The sequence below is a fragment of the Scardinius erythrophthalmus genome (assembly GCF_964197995.2).
Source record: "Scardinius erythrophthalmus genome assembly, chromosome: 16".
Taxonomy (NCBI): Eukaryota; Metazoa; Chordata; class Actinopteri; order Cypriniformes; family Leuciscidae; genus Scardinius; species Scardinius erythrophthalmus.
The window spans coordinates 20,204,625-20,232,500 of NC_138236.1; the positions used below are offsets into that span (position 1 = coordinate 20,204,625).

Sequence of the window (27,876 nt, forward strand, 5' to 3'; positions counted from 1 at the left end):
GAAAGTTAAGCTGTAGATCATACATATGTTCATACATGTTATATATATATATCTATCTCTATCTGTATCTGTATCTATATCTCTATCTATATATCTGTATCTATCTCTCTATATATCTATCTCTCTATATATCTATCTCTATATATTAGAGATGCGCGGTTGGCGGTCACAGCCGCGGATTGGGCGGATGACGTGACGAAAAATTAATATTTAAATTTAATTCGGCGGGTGGTTGAACCAATCAAATAAAAAAATATATGTATACACCAATCAGCGGATGGCGGGCGGGTGCGGTTTTGAAAATTTTTCAAAAACGTTGGTGCGGATGGATGGCGGACGGATGGTGAGTTTTGTGATGCGGGTGCGGATGAAATAATAGCCCATCCGTGCATCTCTACTATATATATCTATCTCTATCTATTTATATCTATATCTATATATATCTATAACAATTTAGAAAGTTTTAAAAATGTGTGTATATACAGTATACATGCAATATAAATTTATACTTGAATATAAAATCTAAAACTATATATTCTCTCATGTTTACATTTTAAAGAAACATACAATCATACCATTTCAAGTACAATAACAGACTTTTATTTTGTGTGAAACAAATAATCACGTGTTTGAAGACTTAGAGAAATCCAACCACAAAAAAAAGAGTATCCCCTGTTTTTATTTAATATTCATATACAATATAACATTCAGGACATTTAACGATACGATTTGTTCATAATTACAGTGCTCCACGAAATAGAGGATAAAAATAAAAACAGACTGAGAAAGAGGCAAGAGATCTCTGAGTCCCATCACTGAGTCTCTCAAAAGAAACAAACGTCCAGACGGTGACGACAAGCCTGAGTGTCGACACATTTCCAACCCTCATTTTCATGTTAAATACCCACTGCGATGGAGGCATGGCACAACCAATAGTTTAAAACGGCTCTGTCAAGCCATGTGAACGAACAAAAAACGAGTAACCCTGTCACATTTAGATGAATGACTAGTTCTAAACGCCCTCCTGCCGTCCCACAGAAACTGATTCCAATGTACCGGTATGTGATTCCCATTGACCTCTGGCCTCCAGCGCTCTCTTCCTGTCCTTCTCATTGGCTCTCTAGTCTCCAGGGAGGCCTGAACTCAGAAATGGGGAGTGGAGTGCAGTGTGTGGTATCAAAATTTCGCATATACTTTCGTGCCTGAGAGAGAGAAAGAAATGACCAGTTAATTAAAACAAAAACTTACTCAAAAGCCCTTAATAGCTTAAACACTATAAAGACAGCAATTATGGTTTGAACTGTGATAATGAAGTATTTAAAAAAAAAAAAAAAAAAAAGCATTTAAGAGCTTATTGCACTCTGATGAGCAAGAATATGGGTAGCTACAAAATCCTACAATACAGTAAAACAAGGTGTATACTCTGATATTTCTGTTACATACCAAGAATAGAGCAAGCTGTCTTCTGCCCTCGAGTGTCATGTCTTCACCTAAAACAGAAGATCAGATCGCCGACAGTCAAATGTCAGTATTGTTTTAAGCAGAAACTGTAGCCATAGTAATGGACATCACTGCAAAATGTCCTAGTTTCTAGCACACCACCCCATTTAAAGGGTTAGCTCACCCAAAAATTCTGTCAGTAATTACTCACCCTCATGTTGTTCCAACCCCATAAGACTTTCGTTCATTTTCTGAACACAAATTAAGATATTTTTGATGAAATCTGAGAGCTGTCTCACTCCTTCATAGGCTGCTAGGCAATTTCATTCTGCCGGTCCAGAAAAGTTAGTAAAGACATTGTTAAAATAGTCCAAGTGACTACATTCGCTCAACCTTAAGTTTATCAAGTGACGAGAATACTTTTTGTGCGCAAAAACAAAACAAAAATAACAACTTTATTCAACTATTCATTTTCTTCTGTGTGGGCGTTCACGAGAGCGCCACAACGCGTGCGCAAGAACTGAGAAGATGACGCTCACGATCATTTGATGGGAAGCCATTCATTTTGCGGCATTGGAAAGGCACTTTTACATTTTCTCGTTGGTTTCTCACGATTCGGACATCAAGGAAATGCTCACTTTAGAACCATTTTAAACACTACATCGAGACCCATCTGTGTCATCATCTCAGGTCTCGCGCACGCGTTGTGGCGCTCTCGTAAACGCCCACACAGAAGAAAATTAATAGTTGAATAAACTTATTTTTGTTTTGTTTTTGCGCACAAAAAGTATTCTCGTCGCTAGATAAACTTAAGGTTGAGCCACTGTAGTCACTTGGACTATTTTAACGATGTCTTTACTAACTTTTCTGGACCGGCAGAATGAAATTGCCTAGCAGCCTATGAAAGAGTGAGACAGCTCTCAGATTTCATCAGAAATATCTTCATTTGTGTTCCAAAGATGAACGAAAGTCTTATGGGGTTGGAACAACATGAGGGTGAGTAACTACTGACAGAATTTTCATTTTTGGGTGAACTAACCCTTTAAGTTCTGGACGTGAGCATGGCTACTGTGTATGAATCTGAAGCACGTACCAACGCTCCAGGGGAACAGGGTCTCTCGGTCTGTCTGATAGGACTGCAGCACAGACAAGCACCAATCATCATCCACCTCATAGCCGGTGTACACAGATTCTGAGGAACAGGGTAAAAGTGACATTCTGCTTAATACAGCCAAATCAAACAGAAAAGACACGGAAAGAACCCTAGAAATTGGGACTGATACTGACAATTCTTTACTTATTAGGTGCAATGGCCAGTATTCTAATCAAGATGTTTTCAAACTTGACCCCCAAATGATTATTCACTTCCAAATTTATACTGTACAAAATAAAAATATATTAAAGTGCATGAAAAATATTATCTGGAAAATATTTGGTTTCTATTAAAGGATAGCTCACCTAAAAATGAAAATTCTGTCATCATTTACTCACCCTCAAGTTGTTCCAAACCTGTATGAATGTCTTTCTTCTGCTAAACGCAAAAAGATATTATGAAGAATATGGGTAACCAAACAGTTGAAGGACCCCACTGACTTCCATAGTATGGAAAGAAAAAGAAAAATAGGGTCCATCAACTGTTTGGTTACTGACATTCTTCAAAATATCTTCTTTTGTGTTCAGCAGAAGAAGAAAAAAAAATATTCACACAGGTTTGGAACAACTTAAGGGTGAGTAAATGACAGAATTTTCATTTTTGGGTGAACCATCCCATTAAACGGACACTATCTGTATTCTATCCACCATTAACCATGAATAAAAACAACTGAACTGTCAACTGAAAATGAATTTAGAACTATAAAAACACACCTCCTTCAACCTGTGTCCCTGCTGCGAGCCACTGCCTGACGGCTCTGATCGCATCATCTGTCATGACCTTAGGATACCTGAGGGACGGAGAGACCGAAAGATGAAAGCAACTGAAGGAGCGGAGTCAGCTTAAGCTGCTTGTGTGAATGGTGTCTGACCTGTACTGGAGTAGTTTGAGTAACAGGTCATTCCCTCTGTTGGACATGATGTCTTCTGGACCCCTGTATCAAAACACAATACGGCCACGTCAAGATCACGTTTGCCTCTGCAAGCGCGAATGTGTTTATTTGAGTCCTGGATAACTCACGTGGTAGTGATGATTTCATCTTTGGTTCTTCTGATCAATAACACTGGACCCTGGTACCTGAAATGAGAGCCAAAGTATTTAAATGGAGCTCAGGCTGTAAAGTTTACGTGATTTATTTAAAGTCACCACGAAATCAAAATGAACCATTCTTATTTTTTTAGGAAAATATTGCAGTTTATTATAAAGGACTTCTCTGTGCACACTATTTTTTAATTCATGTGCCGTCGTAATCTTTAATCAAAATAACTTCCCCTCTTGCAATGACTTCTATTCTCTGATGACGTGTTTAGTGATGTCAGGGCGGGACAACCTGTCACTCACATGACATCACTAGCAAACCACAACCATCCAATGATCCACTCAATTCCTGATGGAGAAAATCAAGTCCCGCCCTATTTTTGTTCTTATTCGAGAAGCCGTTTCACTCGGATATACATCAACATAGAGAGGAAAAGACTGTTGCGACTTTCATTTCATGATGACTTTAATAGTTGAAAACAAAGACGACTAACTTGCAAAGCTGTTCAGCATTGTTCAGGTTCATGTACTGCCTCACCGTATGGGTGACCAAGGGTCCTGAGGAAATGGAAACAAACGGATTGATCAGTGAATTGTTCGGGTTACTCTTTAGAGATGAGCAGAGATGAACAGAGTACAACACTCACTCCAGCTTTCTGGCATGACCTTCAGCGCAAGGGGTAATAGGTCATCAAATGAGGCATCTAGAACCAGAGCTCGGATCTCTGGGTATGACATCACAGCCCAACTGGCTAAAATAGAGCAAGACATTAAGAATTACAGTAAAACAAATGAATCATTTTGTCTGTTGTCTGATCTGTGATGGTTTACCTGTGAAGCCCCCTATTGACCAGGCGTACACGATAATGTCACTCAACTGAAAGCCCAGTTTGTGAACGGCAAACTGAATGACGACGTCCATCGCATTGGCCTCGTTTTGAGGAAATGGAACTCCCTGAAAAAGCAGGAGAGAAGAAAGTACACTGAGGTTTTTAGATAAAACACATACAAAACAAGTACAATTTCATGTATTTAGTGTAAACCACATTAGCTGTGTGCTGTTATGACAAGGTCAGCGTGAGGAACAGATGGCGTGATGTTCACTTACTGTACTGCCGCCAAACCCTGGGTGATTCCAGCCCAACACTGAGTATCCACCTATTAACACAACAGAGGAAACAGTTTCACATCCATCTAATGCAAGAATGTTGAAAATACAACACAGACACACTGAGGTAAACACATTTACCATCCAGTGGCGTATTCATGCAGCCGACCTCATAGAATCCTGCGTTTCCCTCACAGCAGATCACCTGTGATAATCATATCAGCATTGGAAAGTGGCTTGAGGTAATATGTCATTATGTAACTATACTACTTTCTTTCTCTGAAGCTTGTAATGGCAAATTTACACTATTCAGATTCTTACCAGTGTTTTTCCGGCTGGTCCTCCATCTGTCCTTCGATCCACAAACATGGTGTCAATCTCATTCCCATCACAAGCCACCAGTTTGTTCCGCTGACCGTCATACTGAACACAACAGGGCAGAGATGGGGTTATGACCTTTATTCAGGAATCCCACATATTTAATCAACAAATTTCCATATCATTTCTTGGATGCAAAGTCGATCAAAAGATTTTAATTTCAAATAAATGCTGTTCTTTCGATTCATCAAAAAAGCCTGAAAAACTGCACCACAGTTTCCACAAAAATATTAAGCAGCACAACTGTTTTCCACATTTATAATAATAAGAAATGCTTCTTGAGCACCAAATCTGCATATTAGAATGATTTCTGAAAGATCATGTAACACTGAAGACTAACGTAATTAAGCTGAAAATTCAGCTTTACTATCACAGGAATAAATGACTTTTTTTAAAAATGTATGAAAATAAAAAAAACAGTTATTTTACATTGTAATAATGTTTCACAATATTGCTGTTTTTACTGTATTTTGTTCAAATAAGTGTAGCCTTGAGTACAAAAAAGTTCTTTCTTACTGCCTGAACATATTCTCGGTTTTGGTTATATATATACACACACACACACACACACACACATATATATACTTATTTTATTTGGTCATATTATATTTGGTTTCGTTTTTTACACACACACACACACACACACACACACACACACACACACACACACATATATGTGTGTGTAAAAAAAACGAAACCAAATATACTGTAATATGACCCAAAAAAAAAAATTTATATATTATATATTATATATATATATATATATATATATATATATATAACCAAATATTAGATGTATAAATATATACATATAACCAAAATATATGTATATATATATATTTATTTTATTTATTTATTTATTTATATTTGCACCTTAAAATACAAAATGACAAAAATAATAACAAAACATAAAATATATGAACAGAACTAAGACAAATATTATCAATTTAATGATGTGCAGGAAGAGGCAAAAAACCCCAACTGGGCCTATATATATACACACAATACATAATAACAGAATTCAACTAATTGCAAATATTTTTCTATGAAATGGACAAGCATAAGCACAGAATATTCAATATTGAATATAAATGTTTTAGGATTTAATTATTTTGTATTGCTAATTCCATTTTTGTGATATATCCAGGTTTTTCATGACCTTAGGAATTACACATTTTAAAATGTGAGAAGTTTTCCTGAGGTCTTTTAAATGACCTGTGTTGTAGTGTGTGTTTGTAGCTATCTTTCGGTGTTACCTCTTCTACGAGTCTGGCCTGACCCTGCTGTAACATGGGCCTCATGGCCTTCTGAAGCAGACCCACTGACCCCGGGTACAGCATCCTCCGCCCGAAAGAGTGAGCTATCAGATAACTACACAAAACACACACAGACTCAAACATGTGGCATGACTGCTGATGAATATGGAATAGAGGTCACAGTTACCAGACCTCATCTAAATCTTTGTATTTGTACAACCCTAACAATGAAGTATATCCCTGCAAGTGTGTAAATGTGTTAGCACATGCTTGTTACCTTAAGATGTGGCAAGGCAGCGTGCGAACTGAACTCAGCACACCGTCTGCTGCTCCTCTGTGTTTCGGCTCTGGACGTAGCAGAGACACGCCGCCTTTAGACAGCTTCCTGCAGACAGAGGAAGTGCGGATACATTAGAAACATGCACTGATCTCAGAGTTAGCCAATGACACCCAATTAAAGCAAACTCCTCGAAAACTGAAAGACTGACCATTGTTAGTTTGTTTTTTAATTATTTTCGTGGCAAGAAAAATGTATGGTAAACCATATCAAAATTCTACTTTTGCTAAAAACTCTATATTGGGTTTAACTTTGTTAAAAAAAATTGTGTAAACTGAATAAAAAAGGGTTTCTAACAGAGTTAAAACCAGAACAATATCATAAAACAGGCTTTAGGGATAAAGGATTTTGACAAAAAGATCATGTTGGTGAATCTATTTCCAATATTAAAAACCTATTTGGAAACAGGTATAAACAATCTGGACCCACAGATTTAAAAAATGATATAAACCTCTCCTCCCAACTTTGGGACTAATTTCATGGAGTTTGTTCATGGTGTATTGATCCCACTCTGTTTGCCATTTGTTATTAATATAGGAATTTATTATAGGTTTTAGATCCATAGGAGGCAATTTATGAGGCATTGTCTGCTTCCTTGTTTCCAGTTATTGTCCAGGTACCCAACAAAAGTAATTATGAACCTTTAGTTCCAGCAGTTTGCATAAAATCATTACAAGTGCTATGTGATCATTTTTAAGGGATGACTATCAAGTCATGACTATGAGTCTGTATTTATAAGTAAATTATAAATATAAACTTCACTATTCTGAGATGATAACATTTGCTTCTGCTGTAAAAATCGAGCTGCGGTCGGGGATGGATATTCCTCTTTTTTGATGAGAGAAAGACAGGCTTTACTTACGGACTACTAACTTCTTTCCAGCTGAAATCTACAGGCCAGTTTTTGAAGTCGAAGTCAAAGCATGCCAGTTTTTTCTGTAGGGGACATAATCAACATCACTTTAATGTGTTCATTAAAGCAAAGCTCCATGGGAATGTTCCTATGACACTGCTACTGTCACCTTGTTGCTAGGTGTGTGGTTCTTCCTGGTCTCCTCCAGTATGCTGAAGAACTGAATGTACTCTGGGTTTCTCCAGCGCCCCCACCCTAACAACAGCACAGCGGTACAAACACACAATAATGTTAAACTTAGCCCTGTATTAAATGTTATTTTACAACTGTGTGGAGTAATTAAGCAGACAAACATTACTAATAAACAAGGTCAAATATAGTGTCACCTCTCAGACAGGCTACTCCCAGCAGACAGACCAGCGCTGTGCCAACATACTGACTGAGAGGAACCAGCTTACTGCTGCAGATGTACCCTAGAAGAGATAGCATTATTAATAGCCCACAATAACTCATCACAATATTAATGCTTGGTATTACAATTGTTCAGTCTGACACCATTTAGAAAACAATATTATTCAGGGCACAGCAAGGATGGTCAGATGTGAACGAGAAGTCACATTTTACATGTTTACATGTTACATACTCACCAAAGCACATTTATTTGATTAAAATACAGTAAAAACTATAATATTGTGAAATATTACTGCTATTTAAAATAAGTGTTTTCTGTTTAAATGTATTTTAAAATGTACTTTATTCCTGTGATGGCAAAGCTGGATTTTCAGCATCATTACTCCAGTCTTCAGTGTCACATGATCCTTCAGAAATCATTCTAATATGATGATTTGTTGCTCAAGAAACATTTCTTTTTCTTTCTTTCTTTCTTTCTTTCTTTCTTTCTTTCTTTCTTTCTTTCTTTCTTTCTTTCTTTCTTTCTTTCTTTCTTTCTTTCTTTCTTTCTTTCTTTCTTTCTTTCTTTCTTTTTCTTTCTTTCTTTCTTAATGCCATGCTAGCTTCTATGGCTATGTTCATGGAGAGCCAGGTTTAGTTATTCAAAAATAAAATCATGTTTAAAGGGTTAGTTCACCCAAAAATTAAAATTATGTCATTAATGACTCACCCTCATGTCGTTCCAAGCCCGTAAGACCTCCTTTCATCTTCGGAACACAGTTTAAGATATTCTAGATTTAGTCTGAGAGCTTTCTGTTCCTCCATTGAAAGTCAATGGACGGCATACTGTCCATGTCCAGAAAGGCAGTACAGACATCATCAAAGTAGTCCATGTGACATCAGTGGCTCAATCTTAAGTTTATCAAGCGACGAGAATACTTTTTGTGCGCAAAAAGTAAACAAAAATAACGACTTTATTCCACTATTCATTTCCTTCTCTCTGGTCTCGAGCTATTTCACGTAGTGTTTTTGCGTAGCGCGTCTGTGTTGTACGTCACAAGTAGGCTCACTTTTGGCCGACGCTGGTCATGTGTGATGCGTGTGACGTACAACACAGACGCGCTACGCAAAAACACTACGTGAACTCACTCAAGGCCTAGAGAGAAGGAAATGAATAGTGGAATAAAGTCGTTATTTTTGTTTACTTTTTGCGCACAAAAAGTATTCTCGTCGCTTGATAAACTTAAGATTGAGCCACTGATGTCACATGGACTACTTTGATGATGTCTGTATTGCCTTTCTGGACATGGACAGTATGCCGTCCATTGACTTTCAATAGAGGAACAGAAAGCTCTCGGACTAAATCTAAAATATCTTAAACTGTGTTCCGAAGATGAACGGAGGTCTTACGGGCTTGGAACGACATGAGGGTGAGTCATTAATGAAATAATTTTCATTTTTGGGTGAACTAACCGTTTAAGAATAAATAAGATTTTTTTCTAAAACCTTAAAGGAAAACTTGGTAACTTTTTTAACTTAATAAAACTGTCTAGAAATCATTTGGATGGTTAAACAACCTGTTCTGGTGATATTGGTGACTTTCCCCGCTCCCCCCAGCGTTCCCAGGCGGAAAACCAACCTTGCAACTTGGGGACTACCGTCCCGGCAAAATAGAAATTGGAAGTCTCGTGAGAAGCGAGAACGAGAACGAGCGCGAAACACGAATCGCTTTACGGCAATTCAACTTAAACACACACGCATGTATGATGTATTACCAGATTACCCACCTCGGTAGACATAGCTCCACACGATACAGTTGGCTTGCTCCGATCAAAACAAACGCACATGAGCAGCGGTAGAGAGGGGGAGGAGGCCGCAGCAAGTGAGTTTTTTACGACCGTGTTGTGACATATACGCCCCCCCACAGCTGTAGGGGGAGCTCATGGGGAAAACATGCGACAACAAAAGGGAAAATCAGCGAAGAAGTGACTAGAGTTCGCTAGAGTTGCCGAGTTCTCCTTTAAGACTAAATTTTGGATCAAGTTGGATTCAAAGTTCCTCAAAGGGGTGGAAATATTACAGTCCAGCAAAATCTGTTTAATGGACAGTGGATAAACAATGGGGAATTCTGAAACATTTCTTTTTATTATCAATGTTGAACGGTCGTTGTTAGATACAGGATTGTTTGCTGAATGAAAAGTACAAAAGAAAAGCATTTATTTGAAATGGAAATCTATTGTAACAAATATCTTCACTGTCACTTTTGATCAATTGAACGCTGAATATAAACAAAAAATCTTACTGACCTCAACATTTTGAACGGTATGGTGTATTTTTAGCATGGTGCGCAAAAATCTGAACTACAGTTCACCTGAGACAGCAGAAATTGTTGACTCTTTTCATTTGTGGTCAATAACGTATTACACTAATCTGCAGGTATAATCTGTCATTTATAAACTTACAATGTACATTACAATGTACTATCAATGTATAATAATTATAACAAATACAATTAGTAGCATTTCCCTGTCATTTAATTTACACAATTATTAGAAAATGCCATTAACCACATCTCTGTAAGGCATACAGACATGAACAACATGATCTCCAACCACAATCCACTCCTTTAACGGCACAATATCCAAATGATACTGAACCACCACAATAACATAACTACATCATACAACATTAAAATACAGTAATTACATATATTCAGTACTTCATACTGTATATATGCACCATTAAACATCTCTGATTCAGCTATTTGAATATTAACTAAACAAGATCCTACCTTGGCTTGGTCATGATGTAAAATACGGCTAGTGAGTCAGCAAAGAACTTGTTCGGTTTAAAAACTACAGCATAGCTCATACACAACCTGAACATCAGAACTCCTCAGGTCTGCTTAGCAGAACAACATCACTGAAAGCTCTTATGAATGAACCAGGCTAAAAATACATCCAGCACTGCTGTCAGAGCATTAGCCCGTGACTCATTTGATATGATTACACCGACTGAGAGTAACGTTAAGACCGAACCAATCAACACCTGCTCGTGTAATAACATTAAGATCTGCACGTAGAATTGCACTATACTGTGCATATTATATTCTCAAAAGGGAAACAAGAGCCGGGAAAAGCTTTGACAAGAATATTGCAGCATGAATAAAAACACTTTTCATTACTGGGTGGGGTGTATTGGATAATATTATATTTATATTTTAATATGTTGGCTATAAGTGATTTTGCAACTACATTACTAGAGTATTAGTAGACTGTGTGCTTAATATCTGCTAACACTTAATTTGATGCTCCCCCAACAGACTTTCTACTGAATATATATGAGTAATCTTGCAAGTACATGTCAATTTATTCTACTAACCCTAACCCTAAAAGTCTACTAATACTCAACTAATACTCTAATGAGAGTTAGTTGACATGTAGGCGCAATGTTATGTATAGTCAACAGAATATCTAAAGGAGACCATCAAAATGAAAGTGTAACCAATAAGTGGTTTGCCGTTGTATGACGCTGTATTTGTGTTTTACCTTTCCTGTAGAGATAGCAGAGGAGCAGTGGAGAACTGTAGTACGACAGAGACCACAGCACTGAGGCCTGAAGGACAACACATGACAGTGATTCAATTTCACAATACAAAACTTGTGGATTTTTGTTTTTGTTTTGCTTTTGACAAGGATAAATTCATTGATATCACTTGGTCACTACACAAACTGTAGAGAAAATGTGCATGAAACATCACTGAACTCATACCCAGCCGAGGATGCTGTCCGTGTGCTTCTCCAAACCTCTGGGCTGATAATTCCACCCCTGCAGAAGATAAAGACATGCCAGTTATTATGAGTATCTTTACAAAAGTTTGCTATGGTGACCATAGTGTTTAGCACATATAAAAATACCACAGATATTTTACAACAATAAAACACGGTCACTTGGTATTAGAGACTGACTCATAATATGCTTGATTGATATATATTATAAATATTCTAATTTTTCTACCCTTCAGGAGGAAAGTGTTCCTTTCATAATTCATTATTCTTTACATACATTATTTTTCATGTAAAAGCTTTCATTCTGAAGTGAGACAATATTTAATGCTTACAGTCATTCATATCTTTTTTTTTAATTTTCAAACTTTGTTACCATTTTATATTTCAAAACAACAACACCACTATTATTATTATTGAAATATTCATAATGAATATTTGGTTGTTGTTGTCTAATGATTAGGCTATTTATTATTGTGCCTCAAGACAGAAATAAAACGGTAAGTTAAAATAATAATAATTAAAAACAATTATGGACAAAATAATATTACATAAGCTTTATCAGTTACAAAAAACAATATCAGTCAATCTATACAAGGTTTAGCCACCATAGTTGTGATAAATAAAGATTGAAAAAGCTTCTTACATTATTTTATTTTTTAAGGAAAGCCAATTAATGTATTTTTAAAGTCGGGATCATGTTGAATAGGTAGATTGTATTGCTTTCATGCACGCAGTATTAATTAGAGTTTCTGTGAAGACATGGGTAAGAGAAAGAGATGGTGAACACAATATTAATCAATTATTAATGCAACTAAGTACGATGCCATGCCAATGGCTAACGTCTGATAAACTAAACAAAAACACAATGAAACGCAATCAATCAACAGTGATAGTGTTGTTATGGTTGCGCTCCTCATGACTGTTGGTTTGAATGATCTGTCACTGTCAGTCGACCATTAGAGCTAACGTTAAGCTCAATTCAGTTAGCAAACAGCTCTCCGTCACTCGATGTGTCTCAAAACCGAGTGAGCTGCCTATCTAGGGTTCTAGTTGTTTAGGGCATCATTGGCGCATAATACAAACGTTTGAATCAAATCAAATTGCATATGATGCCCAAACTGCTGTCTAGATAGGCAGCTCTCTAGGATTTAGGACTCCGCCAACAACACGATAATGCACTTCCGCACATTCGTGCAAGACTGATCTCGGCAGTGTTTCATTGCTACGGGTCTGTTTGAAGGGGAAGGAAGACTCGTACCCTGCGGGGCGTTCTGCCGTCGGCTCGTGTCTGGTCCGGTGGGCGGTGGATCCGCTGCAGATTGGGCCCAAAAAGGCACCGGAGCCACATCCAGCCGGCCATTCTCACCTCGGTCAGGAACTACGGCGGCATGTGAGGATCAAAAGTGCTACAGTAGCGCATGCTGAAACGCGCCTTTACACGTCACAGTTCGATACGTTTCAACACTGGTGTTCAAAACATTATTCTTTACATGGAAAATAAAAGACTTTTATGGATAGATATAGCAGACAATACTAATCAAGTAAATAAATAAATCATAAAATGTTGTAATCAATAAATTAAACGTGATCATAAATAAGCCTAACGCATAAACTTGAATTTATTTGCTCACGTTATATATATATATATATATATATATATATATATATATATATATATATATATATATATATATATATATATATATATATAAAATGTATATTATATGTTCTGATTTTTTTATGATATATTGATCTGCTTATAGTTTTATTCTAAATACACTTATGACAAAAACATTTATTAATAAAAAATAATGATTCTATTTTTTATAAATATTTTATTACACATTAAATGTCCATAATTGTATTTTGAATAGGTATTTTATTATTGAGTCAGGACCGATTATCAATTGATATGAGTTTTATGTAACTTTACAAGACACAATGCACCTTTATGTAGGCTATGCATAATACATTTAATACATCAGGTGGTAATACCTAAAATATCATAGTGTTACTTCAAAAAAAGAAGCAATCAACATATCATACAAATTTCAACCCATTTGTGAGCTCAACCTGGCAACCTACAACCCAGTTGTGCCGTCGATATCTGCGCAGGTATAGTAGACGCGGGAACCGGGAAGTTGAATAAGCGTTACTGGCAGAAATGGGAAAAGACTCCGTATAAGTAGCCTACGTAACAGTAATTTAACGCAATTAACGCAGCATCCGTTTTTTCTGTCATCCTTTGGCTGAATGGCGTTACATTAGCCTATATAATGCGCTTTTATTCTTGCTAATGCTTTTAAATCATTCAAGTCATATAGGCTTATTTTTATAAAAAATTTAAAGCGGAAAGCGCATCGACTCATTCCTGGGAATACATTTGACATCGCAGCCTGACCTTGACGGAAATAAATATCCTACGCCCAAAGTAGGCTACCAGAGAAAAAGTCTCAGCTGTGCTCAGATTTGTAAACCGTAGGCCTACAGTTTGCTTTGGTTTTTCAATCCATACCCGTTTCGCCCCGTGGCTCAAAAGGGACACAACAAAAATAGGGACACCCGAGAAAGCCAAAATAGAATGCAAAATTTATTAACAAAATAGAACTATGAACAAATTCATAATCCGTGCACGCTTTAGCAATCGTTGTTTTGTAAATCGTTCTTTCGCAATAGTTGTTTGTAATAATCAGTTCCTGTGAAATACTGTTCCAATAGGTGAAGTTACACAACAATATGCAATTGATTTCATAACAATATTTGGATGTTATATTCAGTTCCAGTGAAAATCTGTTCCAGTTAATGGAGTATAGGCTACACAGGTGATGTAATATTCAGCACCAGTAAACTCCACCCGCTGGAACAGTTTCTTACAGTAACTGAATATTACACAACATCACCTGTTCAGTTTTGAAAACTGTACCCTACTCACAGATTTGTGGCCTATACCTTATTTTAGAAATCTGTTTTTCTGTATATTGATTTGTTGTGTATTGTTAAGATAAATACAACTGTCTTAACGGAATTTTTCGATGATTTGGCGATGGGGTGTGTAATGTATAGATGACATGAAACCCATAGACTGTAAAAAGATGAAACCGCATGTGGTTGAACTGAACCCCCCCCCCAGGTCTCCCGTATTTTGGTACCCAAATGTTGACAGGTATAACCCCAGATCAAAAAAAAGTTGGCACATTTTGCAAAATGCTATAAAATCTGTGAATTCTATCAAGAATCTGTGATTTATTAATTCTCTTTCAACTTTATTTAACTGACAAATGTACAAAGAAAAGATGTCCAATGTTTTCACTGAACAACTTAATTATATTTTGTAAATATGAACACATTTAAATTTGGATGGCTGCTACACACTCCAAAAAAGTTGGGACAGAGGCATGTTTACCACTGTGTCACTTCATCTTTACTTTTAATTACACTTTTTAAGTTTGGAAATTGAGGATACACATTTTTTTAGTGTGGATGTTTTGCCCAATCTCGCCTGATACAAGACAGCTGCTCAATAGTATGTGGTCATTGTTGTCTTACTCTCCTTTTCATGATGGGCCACACATTCTCAATAGGAGACAGGTGTGGACTGCAGTCAGTCAAGCACTCTATGGTGTAGAGTATCGAAGAAACCACTCTGTTGTAACACATCCTGAATGAGACCTGGCATTATCTTGCTTCCAACTGATGCCATTAAAGGAGAACTCCGGTCAATTTTAACATTGAGCTCAATTTTTTGTACATTTGGAGTGCTGTCAATACAGAGAACAACGACAAAAATCGGTGTTGCCTACACCGAGTTATTCTATTTTTTAAAATTTGCACCCTGTTGACTTCAATAGGGCAAGTACTAAACCTGCTTTTAGCCTCTTAACATCCTCGCCGAGTTCAACATTGCCGAGTTCACGCGCATAGGTTTATTACCTATGATCACGCGCGTGAACTCGGCAATCGACTACTTTGGGCTTCACCCGAAAACAGGATGTAAACAAAGGTATTTGCGCTGGCTTAAATAACATAATTTTTATACATTTCTTTCACATCTACTGCAGTCAGATCCACTCGTGTTCACTCAGAAGGAATCACTCACATTTTCTGTGCACTTGTAATGACACATCGAGGATGTTAAGAGGCTAAAAGCAGGTTTAGTACTTGCCCTATTGAAGTCAACAGGGTGCAAATTTTAAAAATAGAATAACTCGGTGTAGGCAACACCGATTTTTGTCGTTGTTCTCTGTATTGACAGCACTCCAAATGTACAAAAAAAATTAGCTCAATGTTAATATTGACCGGAGTTCTCCTTTAAATTACAATCCCAAAATAGTCAGTGGTACATTCACACACATGCAAGTCACCAATGCCATTTGCACTGATGCACCCCTATACCATGACAGATGTTTGCTTTCGCAACTGTTACTGATAAAAGTCTAGTTGGTCCCTTTCGTCTTTGGGACTGAGAACTCAATGTCCGTTTTTCACAAAAACAAGCTTAAACAAGGACTCATGACCACAGCACACATTTGTGAAAGACCTACATTCTTTGCAATCTTGCATTGAGAAATGTGATTTTTAAAGTTTGACAATCCTCTCATGAAATTCGGCACAAAGTGATGAGTCATGACCCATCTTTGCTTTGCTCCTTTTACACTCAATCATGATACCCTCACCTATTACCAATTCACCTATTATTGTGGACTGTTTCAAAAGAGTTTAACTTGGAAGCTTTTCACTTTTATTTAGCTTCTGTCCCAACTTTTTTTAGAGTGTGTAGCAGCCATCAAAACCAAAATTTGTTTGTATTTGCAAAATACAATTAAGTTAAAACATTAGAAATCAAGTTTGCTGTCATAAGTTACACATGTACGTCTCACAAATTTATGTAGGCTATGTACAATTTTATTTCAGATACAGTTGTTTTATCTCAACATCCATTGTACTCAACCACAGCACTGGTTGTATCTTCTGAAATGAGAAAACACACACACACACACACACACACACACATGCACGCAAGGAAAACATTAGCACGATGATTAATGCACAGAGAGCATGAACAATGACACGCATGCACTGTATCCCCCGTGTGACCCTGAGACAATCATGTCTCACCTATCTAATTCTTTATATACATCCATTTCACCCGTTGGCTTAAGATCCTAGAGAGAGAGAGAAACAGGGACAAGGATGAGAAAGGCGGAGACATCTCAGATTTATAGTTTGGCAGAGGTTTGATTCGGTTCATCTGCTAATATCACTAATGCAGGCGTGACAGAACTGGAATGGAACACACCTACAGACCCACAACCCCCCCCCCCCCCCCACCCACACACACTGTCAAACAGATTGTAAAATGTTGGGACCTGTTTTTTGGAACACACACACACACACACACACACACACACTATTACTCATTGCTCTGCTTGAGAAGGACTATAATAACTCACCATGTAGACTGCGCCTTGGGGAGGTGTCTGCTGGGAGATGAGAGGGAGAGAAAGAGGAAAGAAGAAATAGATTTAATAATAGAGCACAGATAGATATACATTGAGAGAGAAAGACAAGGAGAGAGAGAGGGGGAATGAAAGAAAGAAGGGGTAGTAAAAATAGATTTAATAATACAGCAGGGGGAGAAAGAGAAACAGCAAGGTAAACGGAGAGGAGGAGGAGCTGCGCATTTCAATCACCTGTCTCAGATCGTCAGGATTTTCATAGATGTTCTCCACCTCTCCGGAGTGGTGAGACAGCGACTGCTCGACACCTACAGGAATAAACACAGACACACAGGGGTATCACATCACATCACACCAAATCCATTGTGGTTTGCTCTGTCCATCATTCTCTGCCAGGGTGAACTGACAGCCTTCATATTTTTGATGGACTCGGGGGGGGGGGACGACAAATGTGGGCCCTTACTTCGGTGGGTGACGCAATAGCCCTGTCTCCATAGCAACACCCCAACAGCTACGGCAATCATGGGTATCAGAAATAGGAGAAATGAGAACGAAGAAACATAGGAGGACGCTGAGACATCTTCTGCTGGGGGGAGTGTGAGAAAGACTAAAAAAGAAAAGCTAAGTTAGGTTACCCATCAGTGTGCAGAAGCGTGTGTGTGTGTGTGTGTGTGTGTGTGTGTACAGCAATACTCACCTGCAGGTGGCAGTGTAGGGCCTGGAGAAACTGTTAACGTTAGATCTGCTCAACAAGAGTCAATGTGAGTTGACAGGAATGGTTAGAAATTATTTAATTACCTTCAAAATTAAATTATTCATAAATAAATAAATTGATTCTCTTAGATATGAAGGAGCCACAGTGGGACAGTGCGTGTAACTTTATCGAGGCAAACACAGAGCGAAAGGACGGAAGAAACGATACCATCCGCAGACATGACGTAATGAGTATATCCCCGAGTGCGTGTGTTGGAAAGATGCTGAGATATGGAGGATGAGGAAGAGAAATGAACAAAATAAGGTTTTGACTTAATGTTTTTGCATGTGGTGAGGTGGCATCATTTATGCAAACAGCGAACAAACAGATGTCGTTCTTATCTAGCATTGACAGTCTGAGTCTCTCTGTTATTTACATGTTAGCCTAGATCTGATGACACTGCTGTGGTTAAAATACTCTCTAACCATGACTTGAACTCTTGGAAATATTAAATAACTATAAAAAAAATAAATATTTGTGAATCTTTAGTTTAAAAAAAAAATCTGAACCATGTTTAAAGGAACAGCTTAAAGGGATAGTTCACCCAAAAATGAAAATTAGCTCATGATTTAATCACCCTCAAGCCATCCTAGGTGTATATGACATTCTTCTTTCAGACAAATACAATCAGAGTTGTATAAAAAAATGTCCTGGCTCTTTCAAGCTTTAAGTGAATGGGTTTTTGTTTTTGGAAGTCCATCAAAGCACATCCATCCCTGATAAAAGTGCTCGACACGGCTCTGGCAGGTTAATAAAGGCCTTCTGAAGTGAAGCGATGCAATCGTTTAAGAAAAATGTACATATTTAAAACTGTATCGACTAAAATAACTAGCTAATACTCACTGCTCCGAATGTGTGGTTAACTTAAATGCAGAGGACAAATTCCAAGTGATTCTGTGCTCCAATTAGCATTTTAGCATTTCCGGTTCCATCGTCCCAAAGTCAATGGGTGTTTTTGAATGGGGTTTTGGTTAAATGGCTGAAATACAATCTGTGGTGAACACAAGCTCAAGACACTTTTACATTTTATTCTATGACATAAAATACATCAGTATTACCCCACTCGTGATTTTTTTAAGCTGTTAGGTGTCTTGAAAAAGGCGATTGCTAACAAGTGGCTAAATGGGACTATCTCCAGAGGCTGTCGAAGAGATTAAACGTCATCATGCCGATCAGGTAAACTCAGTCTGCTTTTACAGCCTCATTATGTTTATAATTGTGCTCTTATAAACTATTCTAATTCAAACATTCTGGGAAAATGTTTTTAGATCAAATCTGAAAGAGTTGTCGAAAGCTTATGGTGACGTTGAAATCGTGGGACCGTGATGTAGTTCGTTTATAACCTTCCTTTAGCTTTTTACTTCTAGCGACTGCATTCAAGCTTTATAATTCATAAAAGTTGTGTTCATCTGTGATAATTACCTTGATGGACAAAACGTGTAACTTTTGTTTATCACAGATCTTGTTTTTAGCGATAATCCAAAAGCCTATTGGAAAATCCTATTGGGTTTTTTCTCTGGTTGTCCTACAAAGTGACATCATACCTGCACCACTCTATTGGTCAATACTACAAATGTGACGGAACCAGTCGTGGAGGACTGTAAAAAAATGTGACATCATGACGCGGTTTCAGTTGTCGTTTCGTCCACTATGACACACTATACATGATAAAACGATAAATTCTTGCATCCAAAGCCCTTTGTCCTTTACGAATCACCACAACACTATATAACAAGCGGATTGTGCCAAAATCAGGCTGATATCGTGTAGTCTTAACCCAAGTCATTATTTACTGAATATCTTGACATCTGCTCTATCTCTCTTTGGTGAATTCATGAGAGTTCATAGTTGCGCTCCGATTGATATGGCTCTGGAGTGTTCACTGCTCTCTATTCCCCGAGCACAGGAAATCTGTTGAAGTTCACTTCGTTTGACAAAATACGTTCATTCAGAATTCTCTCCAGTGCCATCACACACAGAAGAAACTTGAGATGAAACTTGATATAATGAACGGAACACACCTCATAGCAGAAGCAGGGATGCCCGATACATGAATAAATAATACATTGCAAAGATCTGACTCAAAAGAACAATTCATTCATGGGTCTGACATTGTTCTTCAGACAAACCTATCATATGACCCTAACCTATGATAGGACCACTTTTAAGGGCCATTCAGAAAGAGCACTTTTTTCCCCGTTCCACTACCCTGTGCTATGCGTTGTTTTCATTTCCACTGCACTGCTTTTCCTTTGTTTTATATAAACATGTGTTAGATGGACGTGTTTGACCATTGCGCTTGTGTCTCGCTTCTTTTACAGCATCTCGTGCCTGACACCGCATTTTAAAAACACACCTCTATTTCTGTGTGGGTGGCTTGATACTTTTGAAGTTTGGAAGCCACAGTCTTCATTCATTGTAATTTCAAGATAAATAGCAACTAGCACATTTTTGAAAATTTCTCTTTCTATGTTCCATGAAAAATGAAATTTATTCAGGTTTGGAATAAATGAATAAATAAATGATGTTGAGTAAATCAGTCCCTTTTCAATAGCAGAACTGCAGAAGATCTATTTTCTGCACCCTGCTGCTCTAGAGATTCACGAGCCATGTTTGAAATAATCTATAATGATGGAGTTGGGTTTCATGAAATTGATTGGTCAAGGTACTTAATTTTTCTGCATTGTGAAATGTGACCTCTCCGGTGACCTACATGATTCCACTAACTAATGTTCCTGTCATTCACTCATTATGAAAATCCAATGAAACACTGAAGGCCTATCACACGCAACAAAAATAACTCCTTGGAATAAATATTCACCTGCATTCTGTCAATTTTCAAGTTTTTAAATGTAGGCTAAGTGTTGATACCTTGAAGAAGCAAAGTGACTGACAGAGAGTGAGAAATACATCTTTATCTCACCTATATTGGCCATTGTGACGGTGTACATATATTGCACTGTGTTTCCATTTTTCAGACACATAGTGCAGGCATAACGTCCTGCCGTCTCAGGGGTCACAGGAAGCGCTACAGAGGTTGTGATCCGGCCCAAAACAGCATCTGATTGCAGAATGCGACTGGGATCCTGAACATATGACCATATGACAGCTTTGACCTGTGATCGCTGTGAGTACATACAACTCAGATACAGAGCGGTGGGGGATGGCTTGATGTATCCTGAGGGTGAAACAGACAGCAGAAGATGGTCAGTGAAGGGTTAAAATGATATATATTCATTAAACAGCCGGGTGTAGCTGGTCAGCTGCAGTTGACTGTGACTGATGTACAGTGTCTCCTCAACACAAAGCAGCATCAATCCTGAGCTAATTGAGCTCAGTTTTTAACTGTAATCCCACAAACCACAGAGTTGTCAGCAGCAACGGGCAGGTGTAATTACACATAATGAGATCTGTAATGAGGCCTACTAAAAACATTATGTTAGAGAGAGGGATATATATAGAAAGAAGAGACAAAAGTAAAAGAATTGAGTGAGGAAAAGGAGAACAGGGAGGACATAAGGGGAAGAAGAGATTAAAGTAACAACGGAGGGAGATCGGATTAAAAAAGAGAGCGAAAGATGAAAGTCAAGACACTGACTGATTGACTCTTGGATGCTGAACTACTGTGATTGATATAACAGCTTGTGCATTTATAAAATTAATTCAAGACCAGTGATGCAAGAACATGCAACATTAAGAATCAGTGAATGAGTGTTTGGAGAAACACATGGATGAGGGTGAAATAAAGATAGGGTTTAATTTTCTTAAAAATTATATTTATTTATTTATTTATATTTAAATTAAATATTTAAAATTAAAGTTACCATGCAATGTTTATTATTGATGATTTATTTGTGCATATCATTTTTTTTATTTTTTTTATTAATGTGCTCACCTAATCTTTAATCATAATCAGTGACGGACTGTCAGGATTATGCTCTAGTCTGGTTAGTTTTCTCTGGGTGTTTCTCAAACGGAAGTGTGCATCCTATGAATGCTGCATATCTCGGCTGCCACGTCATCAAATGTTACTGAAGGCCATCTCATTTTAAAGGCTCCTTGGAAGGCCTTCGTTTCGCGTCCTTCTTTTGAAGGATGCATTGGATGTATCCTTCGCGGCCTTAAATGACAAGTTGTTTTTTTTGCAGTAAATTACTTAACACTAAACTGCCAATAATGTAAGCCACTGGGAGACGGCTGTCATTCACTGTATTGCATTAATAAAAAGCCAGTTAATATTTAGATTTGTAATACAAAGTATTTTTCCAAAATTAAGTTTTAATAGTATTCTCGTGCCGTGACCGTGGGGGTGGGAACATGTGTGACGTAGCCATACACACTTACTAGACCGTCTCATTCTAGCGTTTAATGCTGAGGACTCTAGCCTACGAGCCTCAGAAAGACTGGAAGGACTCGGTCTATATAGGTAGGATGCAGCCTTCTGTTTGAGAAGCACCCTCTGTGTTTTGTTTTCATTGTTTCCTGTTATGCTTTGCCTGAGTTCTGTTTGCTACTTAGTTACTTATTATGTTCACCTGTTGTTCATTTAGTTACCTCATTACTCCCTGTGTATTTAAAGACCCCCTGTGTTGAAAATCTAGTTTTTAATGTTGTTTATATGCCTATGTGATGTTTTTAATATGCTTTAAGACAAACCATGTGCAAATTCATTGAGTTCAAATTCAATTCAGTGAAAAAAGACAGCTTCAAAAACGTGGTTTGAAATTACCTGTGGCTCATTTGCATATTCATGGTTCCATGCAAACTACATGAAGCAAGGGTGTAGAGTTAGATTTAAGCAATTTTAAGGCAAATAAATATTTTTCACGGGAAAAAAACTTTTAAATATGCCATTTTGGTGATCAAGGATGAGTTTTAAGGGATTAAATGATTGATGGGTTTTAAGCCCTTAGTTCAGTTCATTCTGCATAGTTTCAGTTTGCGTGGTTTTCAATACATTTTCTGTCTCCTGAGATTTTTGATTAAAGACTGTTCTTTTTTTGATATCCATTTTCGTCAAGCGCTTACTACAACCATCATTCCGTTAGAATGGCAGTTATACAACCAATTTCCAAAAAACGAAATCAAGTCCGTCCTTTTGTCATGTCAAAAAGTCTCGATGTAGGCCTACATAAAAAATATTACCATGTAAAACACTCAGTGTGTTGCCTTGGCTGAAAGCCCTCTCATCCAGGAAGACCTCGCACAAGTAGAGTCCTCCATCCTTCAGGGCTGGGCTTAACAGGAAGGAGAAGTTCCCACTAGCAGCCAGGGAGGTGGGGTCTATCAAATGGAGGTGGTGTTTGGTGGTGTTGGTGGAACTCCTCCTCCAGCGGTCAAACTGAAATATGAGCTCCATTCTTTTTGAATCAGGATACTGCCAGTAGAGCAGCACATAGTCACCAAGAATGGGGGGGCAGGTTAGAGTGACCAGTGAATGAGAGAGGGCTGCCATAGACCTTGGGCCCCCTGTAGAGGACACAGGGTAGGAGAGATTACAAAGGAAGGTAAAGTGACATAGGGAAAGAGACTCATTCAACACAACAGAAAGTCTGAAATACAAAGTACAAGGCAAAAAAAGAGTATAAAAAGAAACTGAAGAAGCCAATCGAATGAAAAATGGACTGTGATACAAGAACAATATCGTCAATTTGAACTGATCCCGTCCACTGTGCTGCGAGTCACTTTAGCCTCTTTGTTCTTGACACAGTCAAGCGAATAGAACATTACGAGTCCCAGAGCAAAGTCATATGGGAGATATCAGAAACGAGACAGGCATGAAAATGGGGATTATGTTATTAAGCTCAGCAAAAGCTCTTCAGAAACATTCTCCTCTCAGATTTAATAACCCTGATTAACCATGTGCTGACACAACATTTTGGACCAAAATAGTTTATTAAATTGTTGTACAATCAATCAATAATTAAAGCACGTTGAGGTTAGCTGAAAACAATTCCCTGTTCAGTTAGTTAAAATAACCTGAAGGAGAATATTTAGGTTTGACTAGTGTAGGCTGGGTAAATGGCACATAAGGATGGTCCCATTTTATTCACAATAGTATTCCGGAAACAAAAGAGCCTATTACCATGTGTCATGTCTGTGAAAGAAAACACAGCTCTCTCTGAAAGAGAAAAAGAAAGAGTGGGAGAGAGAGAGAGAGAGAGAGAGAGAGAGAGAGAGAGAGAGAGAGAGAGAGAGAGGAAGTTAGATGTTGTTTATAATGACGATGAAATATTCCCTGCTTTTTTATGAAGTGTAGTCTCAGATCTGTAACATTGTTTGTATTAAATAATAATAAGCAATCTACATTTTAGACACAGTATTGGCAGTTACAGTACTGTCTACTTTTGTTTCATCAGTAAATATAGTTCAAAGTCCAAGTAAAATCAACCATTGCTTCTGCAAGCAACCCACAGTAACTATGCATTCTTGAATTAATCAGTGTTTTTGAATGACTTGGTTAAGTGAATGATTCAGTGACTCATAAAGACTGGCTGTATCCGAAAGCGCTGCTGAATAAGTAATTACTTTGTGAACATTAAAAAAGTACATTTGATATAGTATAAATGTGAGTGGTATGAATGCAATTCAGATGTATTACATTTGTCATTGTCATGCGTCCCAGCGTCAGTTGCGTCACTATACCATTCACAAATCATCTCCTGTGGCCTCATGGGATAGTAAAGTGTGCATTCGATGCATACTTCACAATCTCACCAGTACTAAGTCATCCCAGTACTTGTTGGCTAATGTTTTATGAATACTGTGAATTTGGACTTTGTCTTAAGTATTCAGAATCAGCCTGTCACTTGTTTCTTTTCTAGGGGAGTAATACAAACAGGTGAATTTTGGGGCGATTTGCTCTCTGTGACTCTCTGATTGGTGGAATTTTCTGTACAGCATGATGGGTAATGTAGTCTTTCACCATGTATTCAGTTGTTAAACACGATCATTTTGAAAGTTGAAAGAATGCGGACTTGTGGCTTCAGAAAATCATATACCATCAATTAACAACCACTGAACTCACAGGAAGTCTGTCTTTAAATGTCTATACGTTATCGTTGAAAATCAATTTCCCAAAAGAAAAAAATGAATGGAGACTGTTGCACCCTGTACATAAGCCATCATGATGGTGGAAAAAAAAATATGACATGGGAGGAAAATTCTATTTGAAAGGCAAAGTTTTTCAGGGGAACGCAAAAGTTTTTCAAGCGGGTTTTTTTTGGCAGGAAAACGCAATACTATTGCAAGAAAACATTGAAATATTATTGATCCTTTCATCTTTAATCTTAAGGGCTCCATAATATGAAGTGTATAGGTCTTCTACTGTTGGATAAAATATCTTATTTTTTCTTTCATAAGAGAGTGTTTTTTTAACTTTCTGCTTTTTTGCTGCATTCTAGAAAAAAACGTAACATTATATCCTTCCCATCGTGTTTAAAAGATAACATTTACTAAGCAGATTATCTGACTAGCGTGTTTTCACAAAATATCTTCAAATCTCACCGTTCACCGTCACATTCACCCTGTGCTCCGAGACAGACGTGTCATTGTTACCATGGACACGGATTCTGCAGGTATAGACTCCGGAGTCTTTGCTGGTGATGCGAGGCAGCTTGCTGAGCAGACTGCCCTTGTCATGGGAGATTTCAGTGTATAGCTGTTCCCCCGAGGAAGACACCCACGTTCCCCAGGCAGCCACGGAGGAGGGAGACACCTGAGCTACCAGTCTCAGTGTACTGTCCACTGTGACAGGGGGCGTGGGAGTGACAGTTACTGCAAAAGAGAGGGAGAGAATGCCTGGAGATATCAGACACATTGAGACATGATGAATGAGGTGTGCATGGTGGGGTTGTGTAGTCTACATTTAATCAGAGCGAGCAGAACAATCCTCTCCTGTAGCTTCTTGCCATCCTGTTCTATCACACAGGAGTAGCGTCCTTGAGAAGCTGCTGCAGCCTTGAAGATCAGAGAGGCATCCGCAGAGATCTCAAAAGTCTTGCCTCCAAACACTCTGCTACTGCGTCCATCTGTTTGTCCATCGATGCAGCTGGCTGATAACAAATATGACCAGCGATCCTCCCTCGCTGACATCATCTTCCAGGTAACCAGTACAGAAGATTTGGGTGGTGAATCAAAGCAGGATAGGGTGACAGATGAGTCCTCACGTACCATGACCACATCATTCCATAGATTACCTGTAGATCATATTTTTTAAATGCAAGAAGTCACACACACCCACACACACACACACACACACACACACACACACACACACACACACACACACACACACACACACACACACACACACACACACACACACACACACACACAAACAATTACTGAAAAGCATAACATCTATAAAAACATATGTATAAAAAATTCAGTCGACATTAACTTGAGAAACTTTCATGCTGGGCAAGAAATATACTTAAAAAAATAATTAATCATTTTGACAATTACACTGTAAGTTGATCTTTTACATAAATTTCTCCCTAATTTTCTGTGAAGCCCCTTGAATCCCCTTGCAGACCCCTGCGGGTCCCCAAACCACAGTGTGAAACCCCCTGTAGTGTAGTATAAGCTGCAGTTATCTATGTTCATCAGAGCGTTGAATATAAGCTCAATTCAATTTAGTGTCTCTGTGGTTCATTTAGATGACAGAGATATCTAGAGATTCTAGTCCCTAAATCAGTGATAGTTCATACACAACAATTAGATTATATATAAGATTTTATATATTTATGTGTTGTTCTCAGGTCTTTCTGTTGAACCCTTTTCCTGCCGTGCAATAATGTGATCAAATATGAAGGCATACAGCTGTTCAGAACATGTTGCTTCCCAGCATAATATATATATGAGAGAGAGACAGAGTTATATATATATATATATATATATATATATATATATATATATATATATATATATAATATTAAATACTATCATATAGATGTGCAGAGGATTTTTAATGCCTGTAAGGATCTCTTTGATGCCTGTAATATTTATTCACTTTAGGTTGCCTGAAATAAAGTCACACTTGAAAAGTTGCATTTTCAGTATAACTGATTTAACACAATACAGTACAATACAATACAATACAATACAGTACAATACAATACAATACATTTCAATACAATACTATATATATATATATATATATATATATATATATATATATATATATATATATACACATTATTATATGTTGCACGTATTCTTTATCGTTATAACAAGCTTTTAAATTTGTTCAGATAGATTTTCATACCTGCCATGAGCGGAGAGATGATAAAGCATGAACCAAAACAAACAAGTATGAAAGCATGAAAATAGTTCCCCATGGTGCTGCTAGGAAACAACATTAATAGTTAGCTAGCTAAAGTGCAAGAGTATGTCTTCTTTTCTTGCATTTGACCACAAGCATAAGACAGGAAAATGGCAAAACATTAAGTTCTGAGAACAACATGTGACAGAAGCTGATAAACAAATGTCAACACACATATAAAAAACGGAAGCAACATGGAGGCTGATAAACAGAACACAGTAATTTATATGCAGCTACAGTATCATAATGAGATAAGTCAGTGTTTTTATCTGCAGTCACATAGTCCTGCTTCAGGCTATAACAAGGATCAGTACAAAATAGTATAATAGATCATATAGTATAAAAAGTATAAAAATGCTAATTTTTGAACTGCAAACCGTAGAAAATGTTGGCTGGTCATAAAACTGAACAGAGTGGACTGTTAGCCAAGAGTGTGGGAATATGCTTGTAAAAAGAGAGAGAAAGAGAGTGAGAACATAAGAAAAAGGATTTAGAGATGTAATCAGAAATGGTCTTCAGCTTCTGGCTAAATGTCTTTACATCCCTGTAAATGTCTTTAATTAAAGTTAACAGACTTATCAGCACCTCCAAGTCCCATTA

The 27,876-nt window shown here is 37.6% G+C and overlaps 2 protein-coding genes across 20 annotated transcripts; both read right to left on the minus strand.

Annotated features, from left to right (window-relative positions):
- Positions 1-659: 659 nt before the first annotated feature.
- On the minus strand, positions 660-13,179 carry abhd16a (abhydrolase domain containing 16A, phospholipase). The gene is made up of 20 exons (XM_081388588.1): positions 13,000-13,179; positions 11,725-11,781; positions 11,502-11,568; positions 7,950-8,036; positions 7,733-7,818; positions 7,573-7,646; positions 6,651-6,758; positions 6,374-6,488; positions 5,061-5,162; positions 4,881-4,944; positions 4,740-4,789; positions 4,463-4,586; positions 4,279-4,383; positions 4,126-4,189; positions 3,614-3,670; positions 3,465-3,527; positions 3,307-3,383; positions 2,534-2,632; positions 1,444-1,490; positions 660-1,202 (listed from the first exon to the last, which is right to left on the minus strand). Exons 1-20 carry the CDS (start codon positions 13,099-13,101, stop codon positions 1,110-1,112), a joined length of 1,641 nt encoding a protein of 546 aa, XP_081244714.1. The 5' UTR covers positions 13,102-13,179; the 3' UTR covers positions 660-1,109.
- A 1,132-nt stretch (positions 13,180-14,311) lies between these two features.
- Positions 14,312-27,422, minus strand: g6fl (g6f-like). 19 transcript variants are annotated; one of them, XR_014031756.1, is made up of 13 exons: positions 27,220-27,422; positions 25,817-26,149; positions 25,458-25,727; positions 24,037-24,072; positions 23,097-23,420; positions 20,875-21,129; positions 17,895-17,939; positions 17,661-17,804; positions 17,432-17,505; positions 17,192-17,218; positions 16,857-16,903; positions 16,606-16,709; positions 14,990-15,112 (listed from the first exon to the last, which is right to left on the minus strand). XR_014031756.1 is itself a non-coding variant. In XM_081387957.1 (12 exons), the coding sequence occupies exons 1-12, from the start codon at positions 27,311-27,313 to the stop codon at positions 16,685-16,687; spliced, it is 1,677 nt and encodes a 558-aa protein (XP_081244083.1). In that variant the 5' UTR covers positions 27,314-27,422; the 3' UTR covers positions 16,460-16,684. The 19 variants fall into 19 exon arrangements, 15 of the variants coding, with proteins under 15 accessions (XP_081244083.1, XP_081244090.1, XP_081244094.1 ...); XR_014031754.1 differs by lacking the exon at positions 20,875-21,129 and having other exon boundaries at positions 14,969-15,112; positions 17,192-17,221; XR_014031755.1 differs by lacking the exon at positions 24,037-24,072 and having other exon boundaries at positions 14,970-15,112; positions 17,192-17,221; positions 27,220-27,391.
- Between the last annotated feature and the right edge of the window lie 454 nt (positions 27,423-27,876).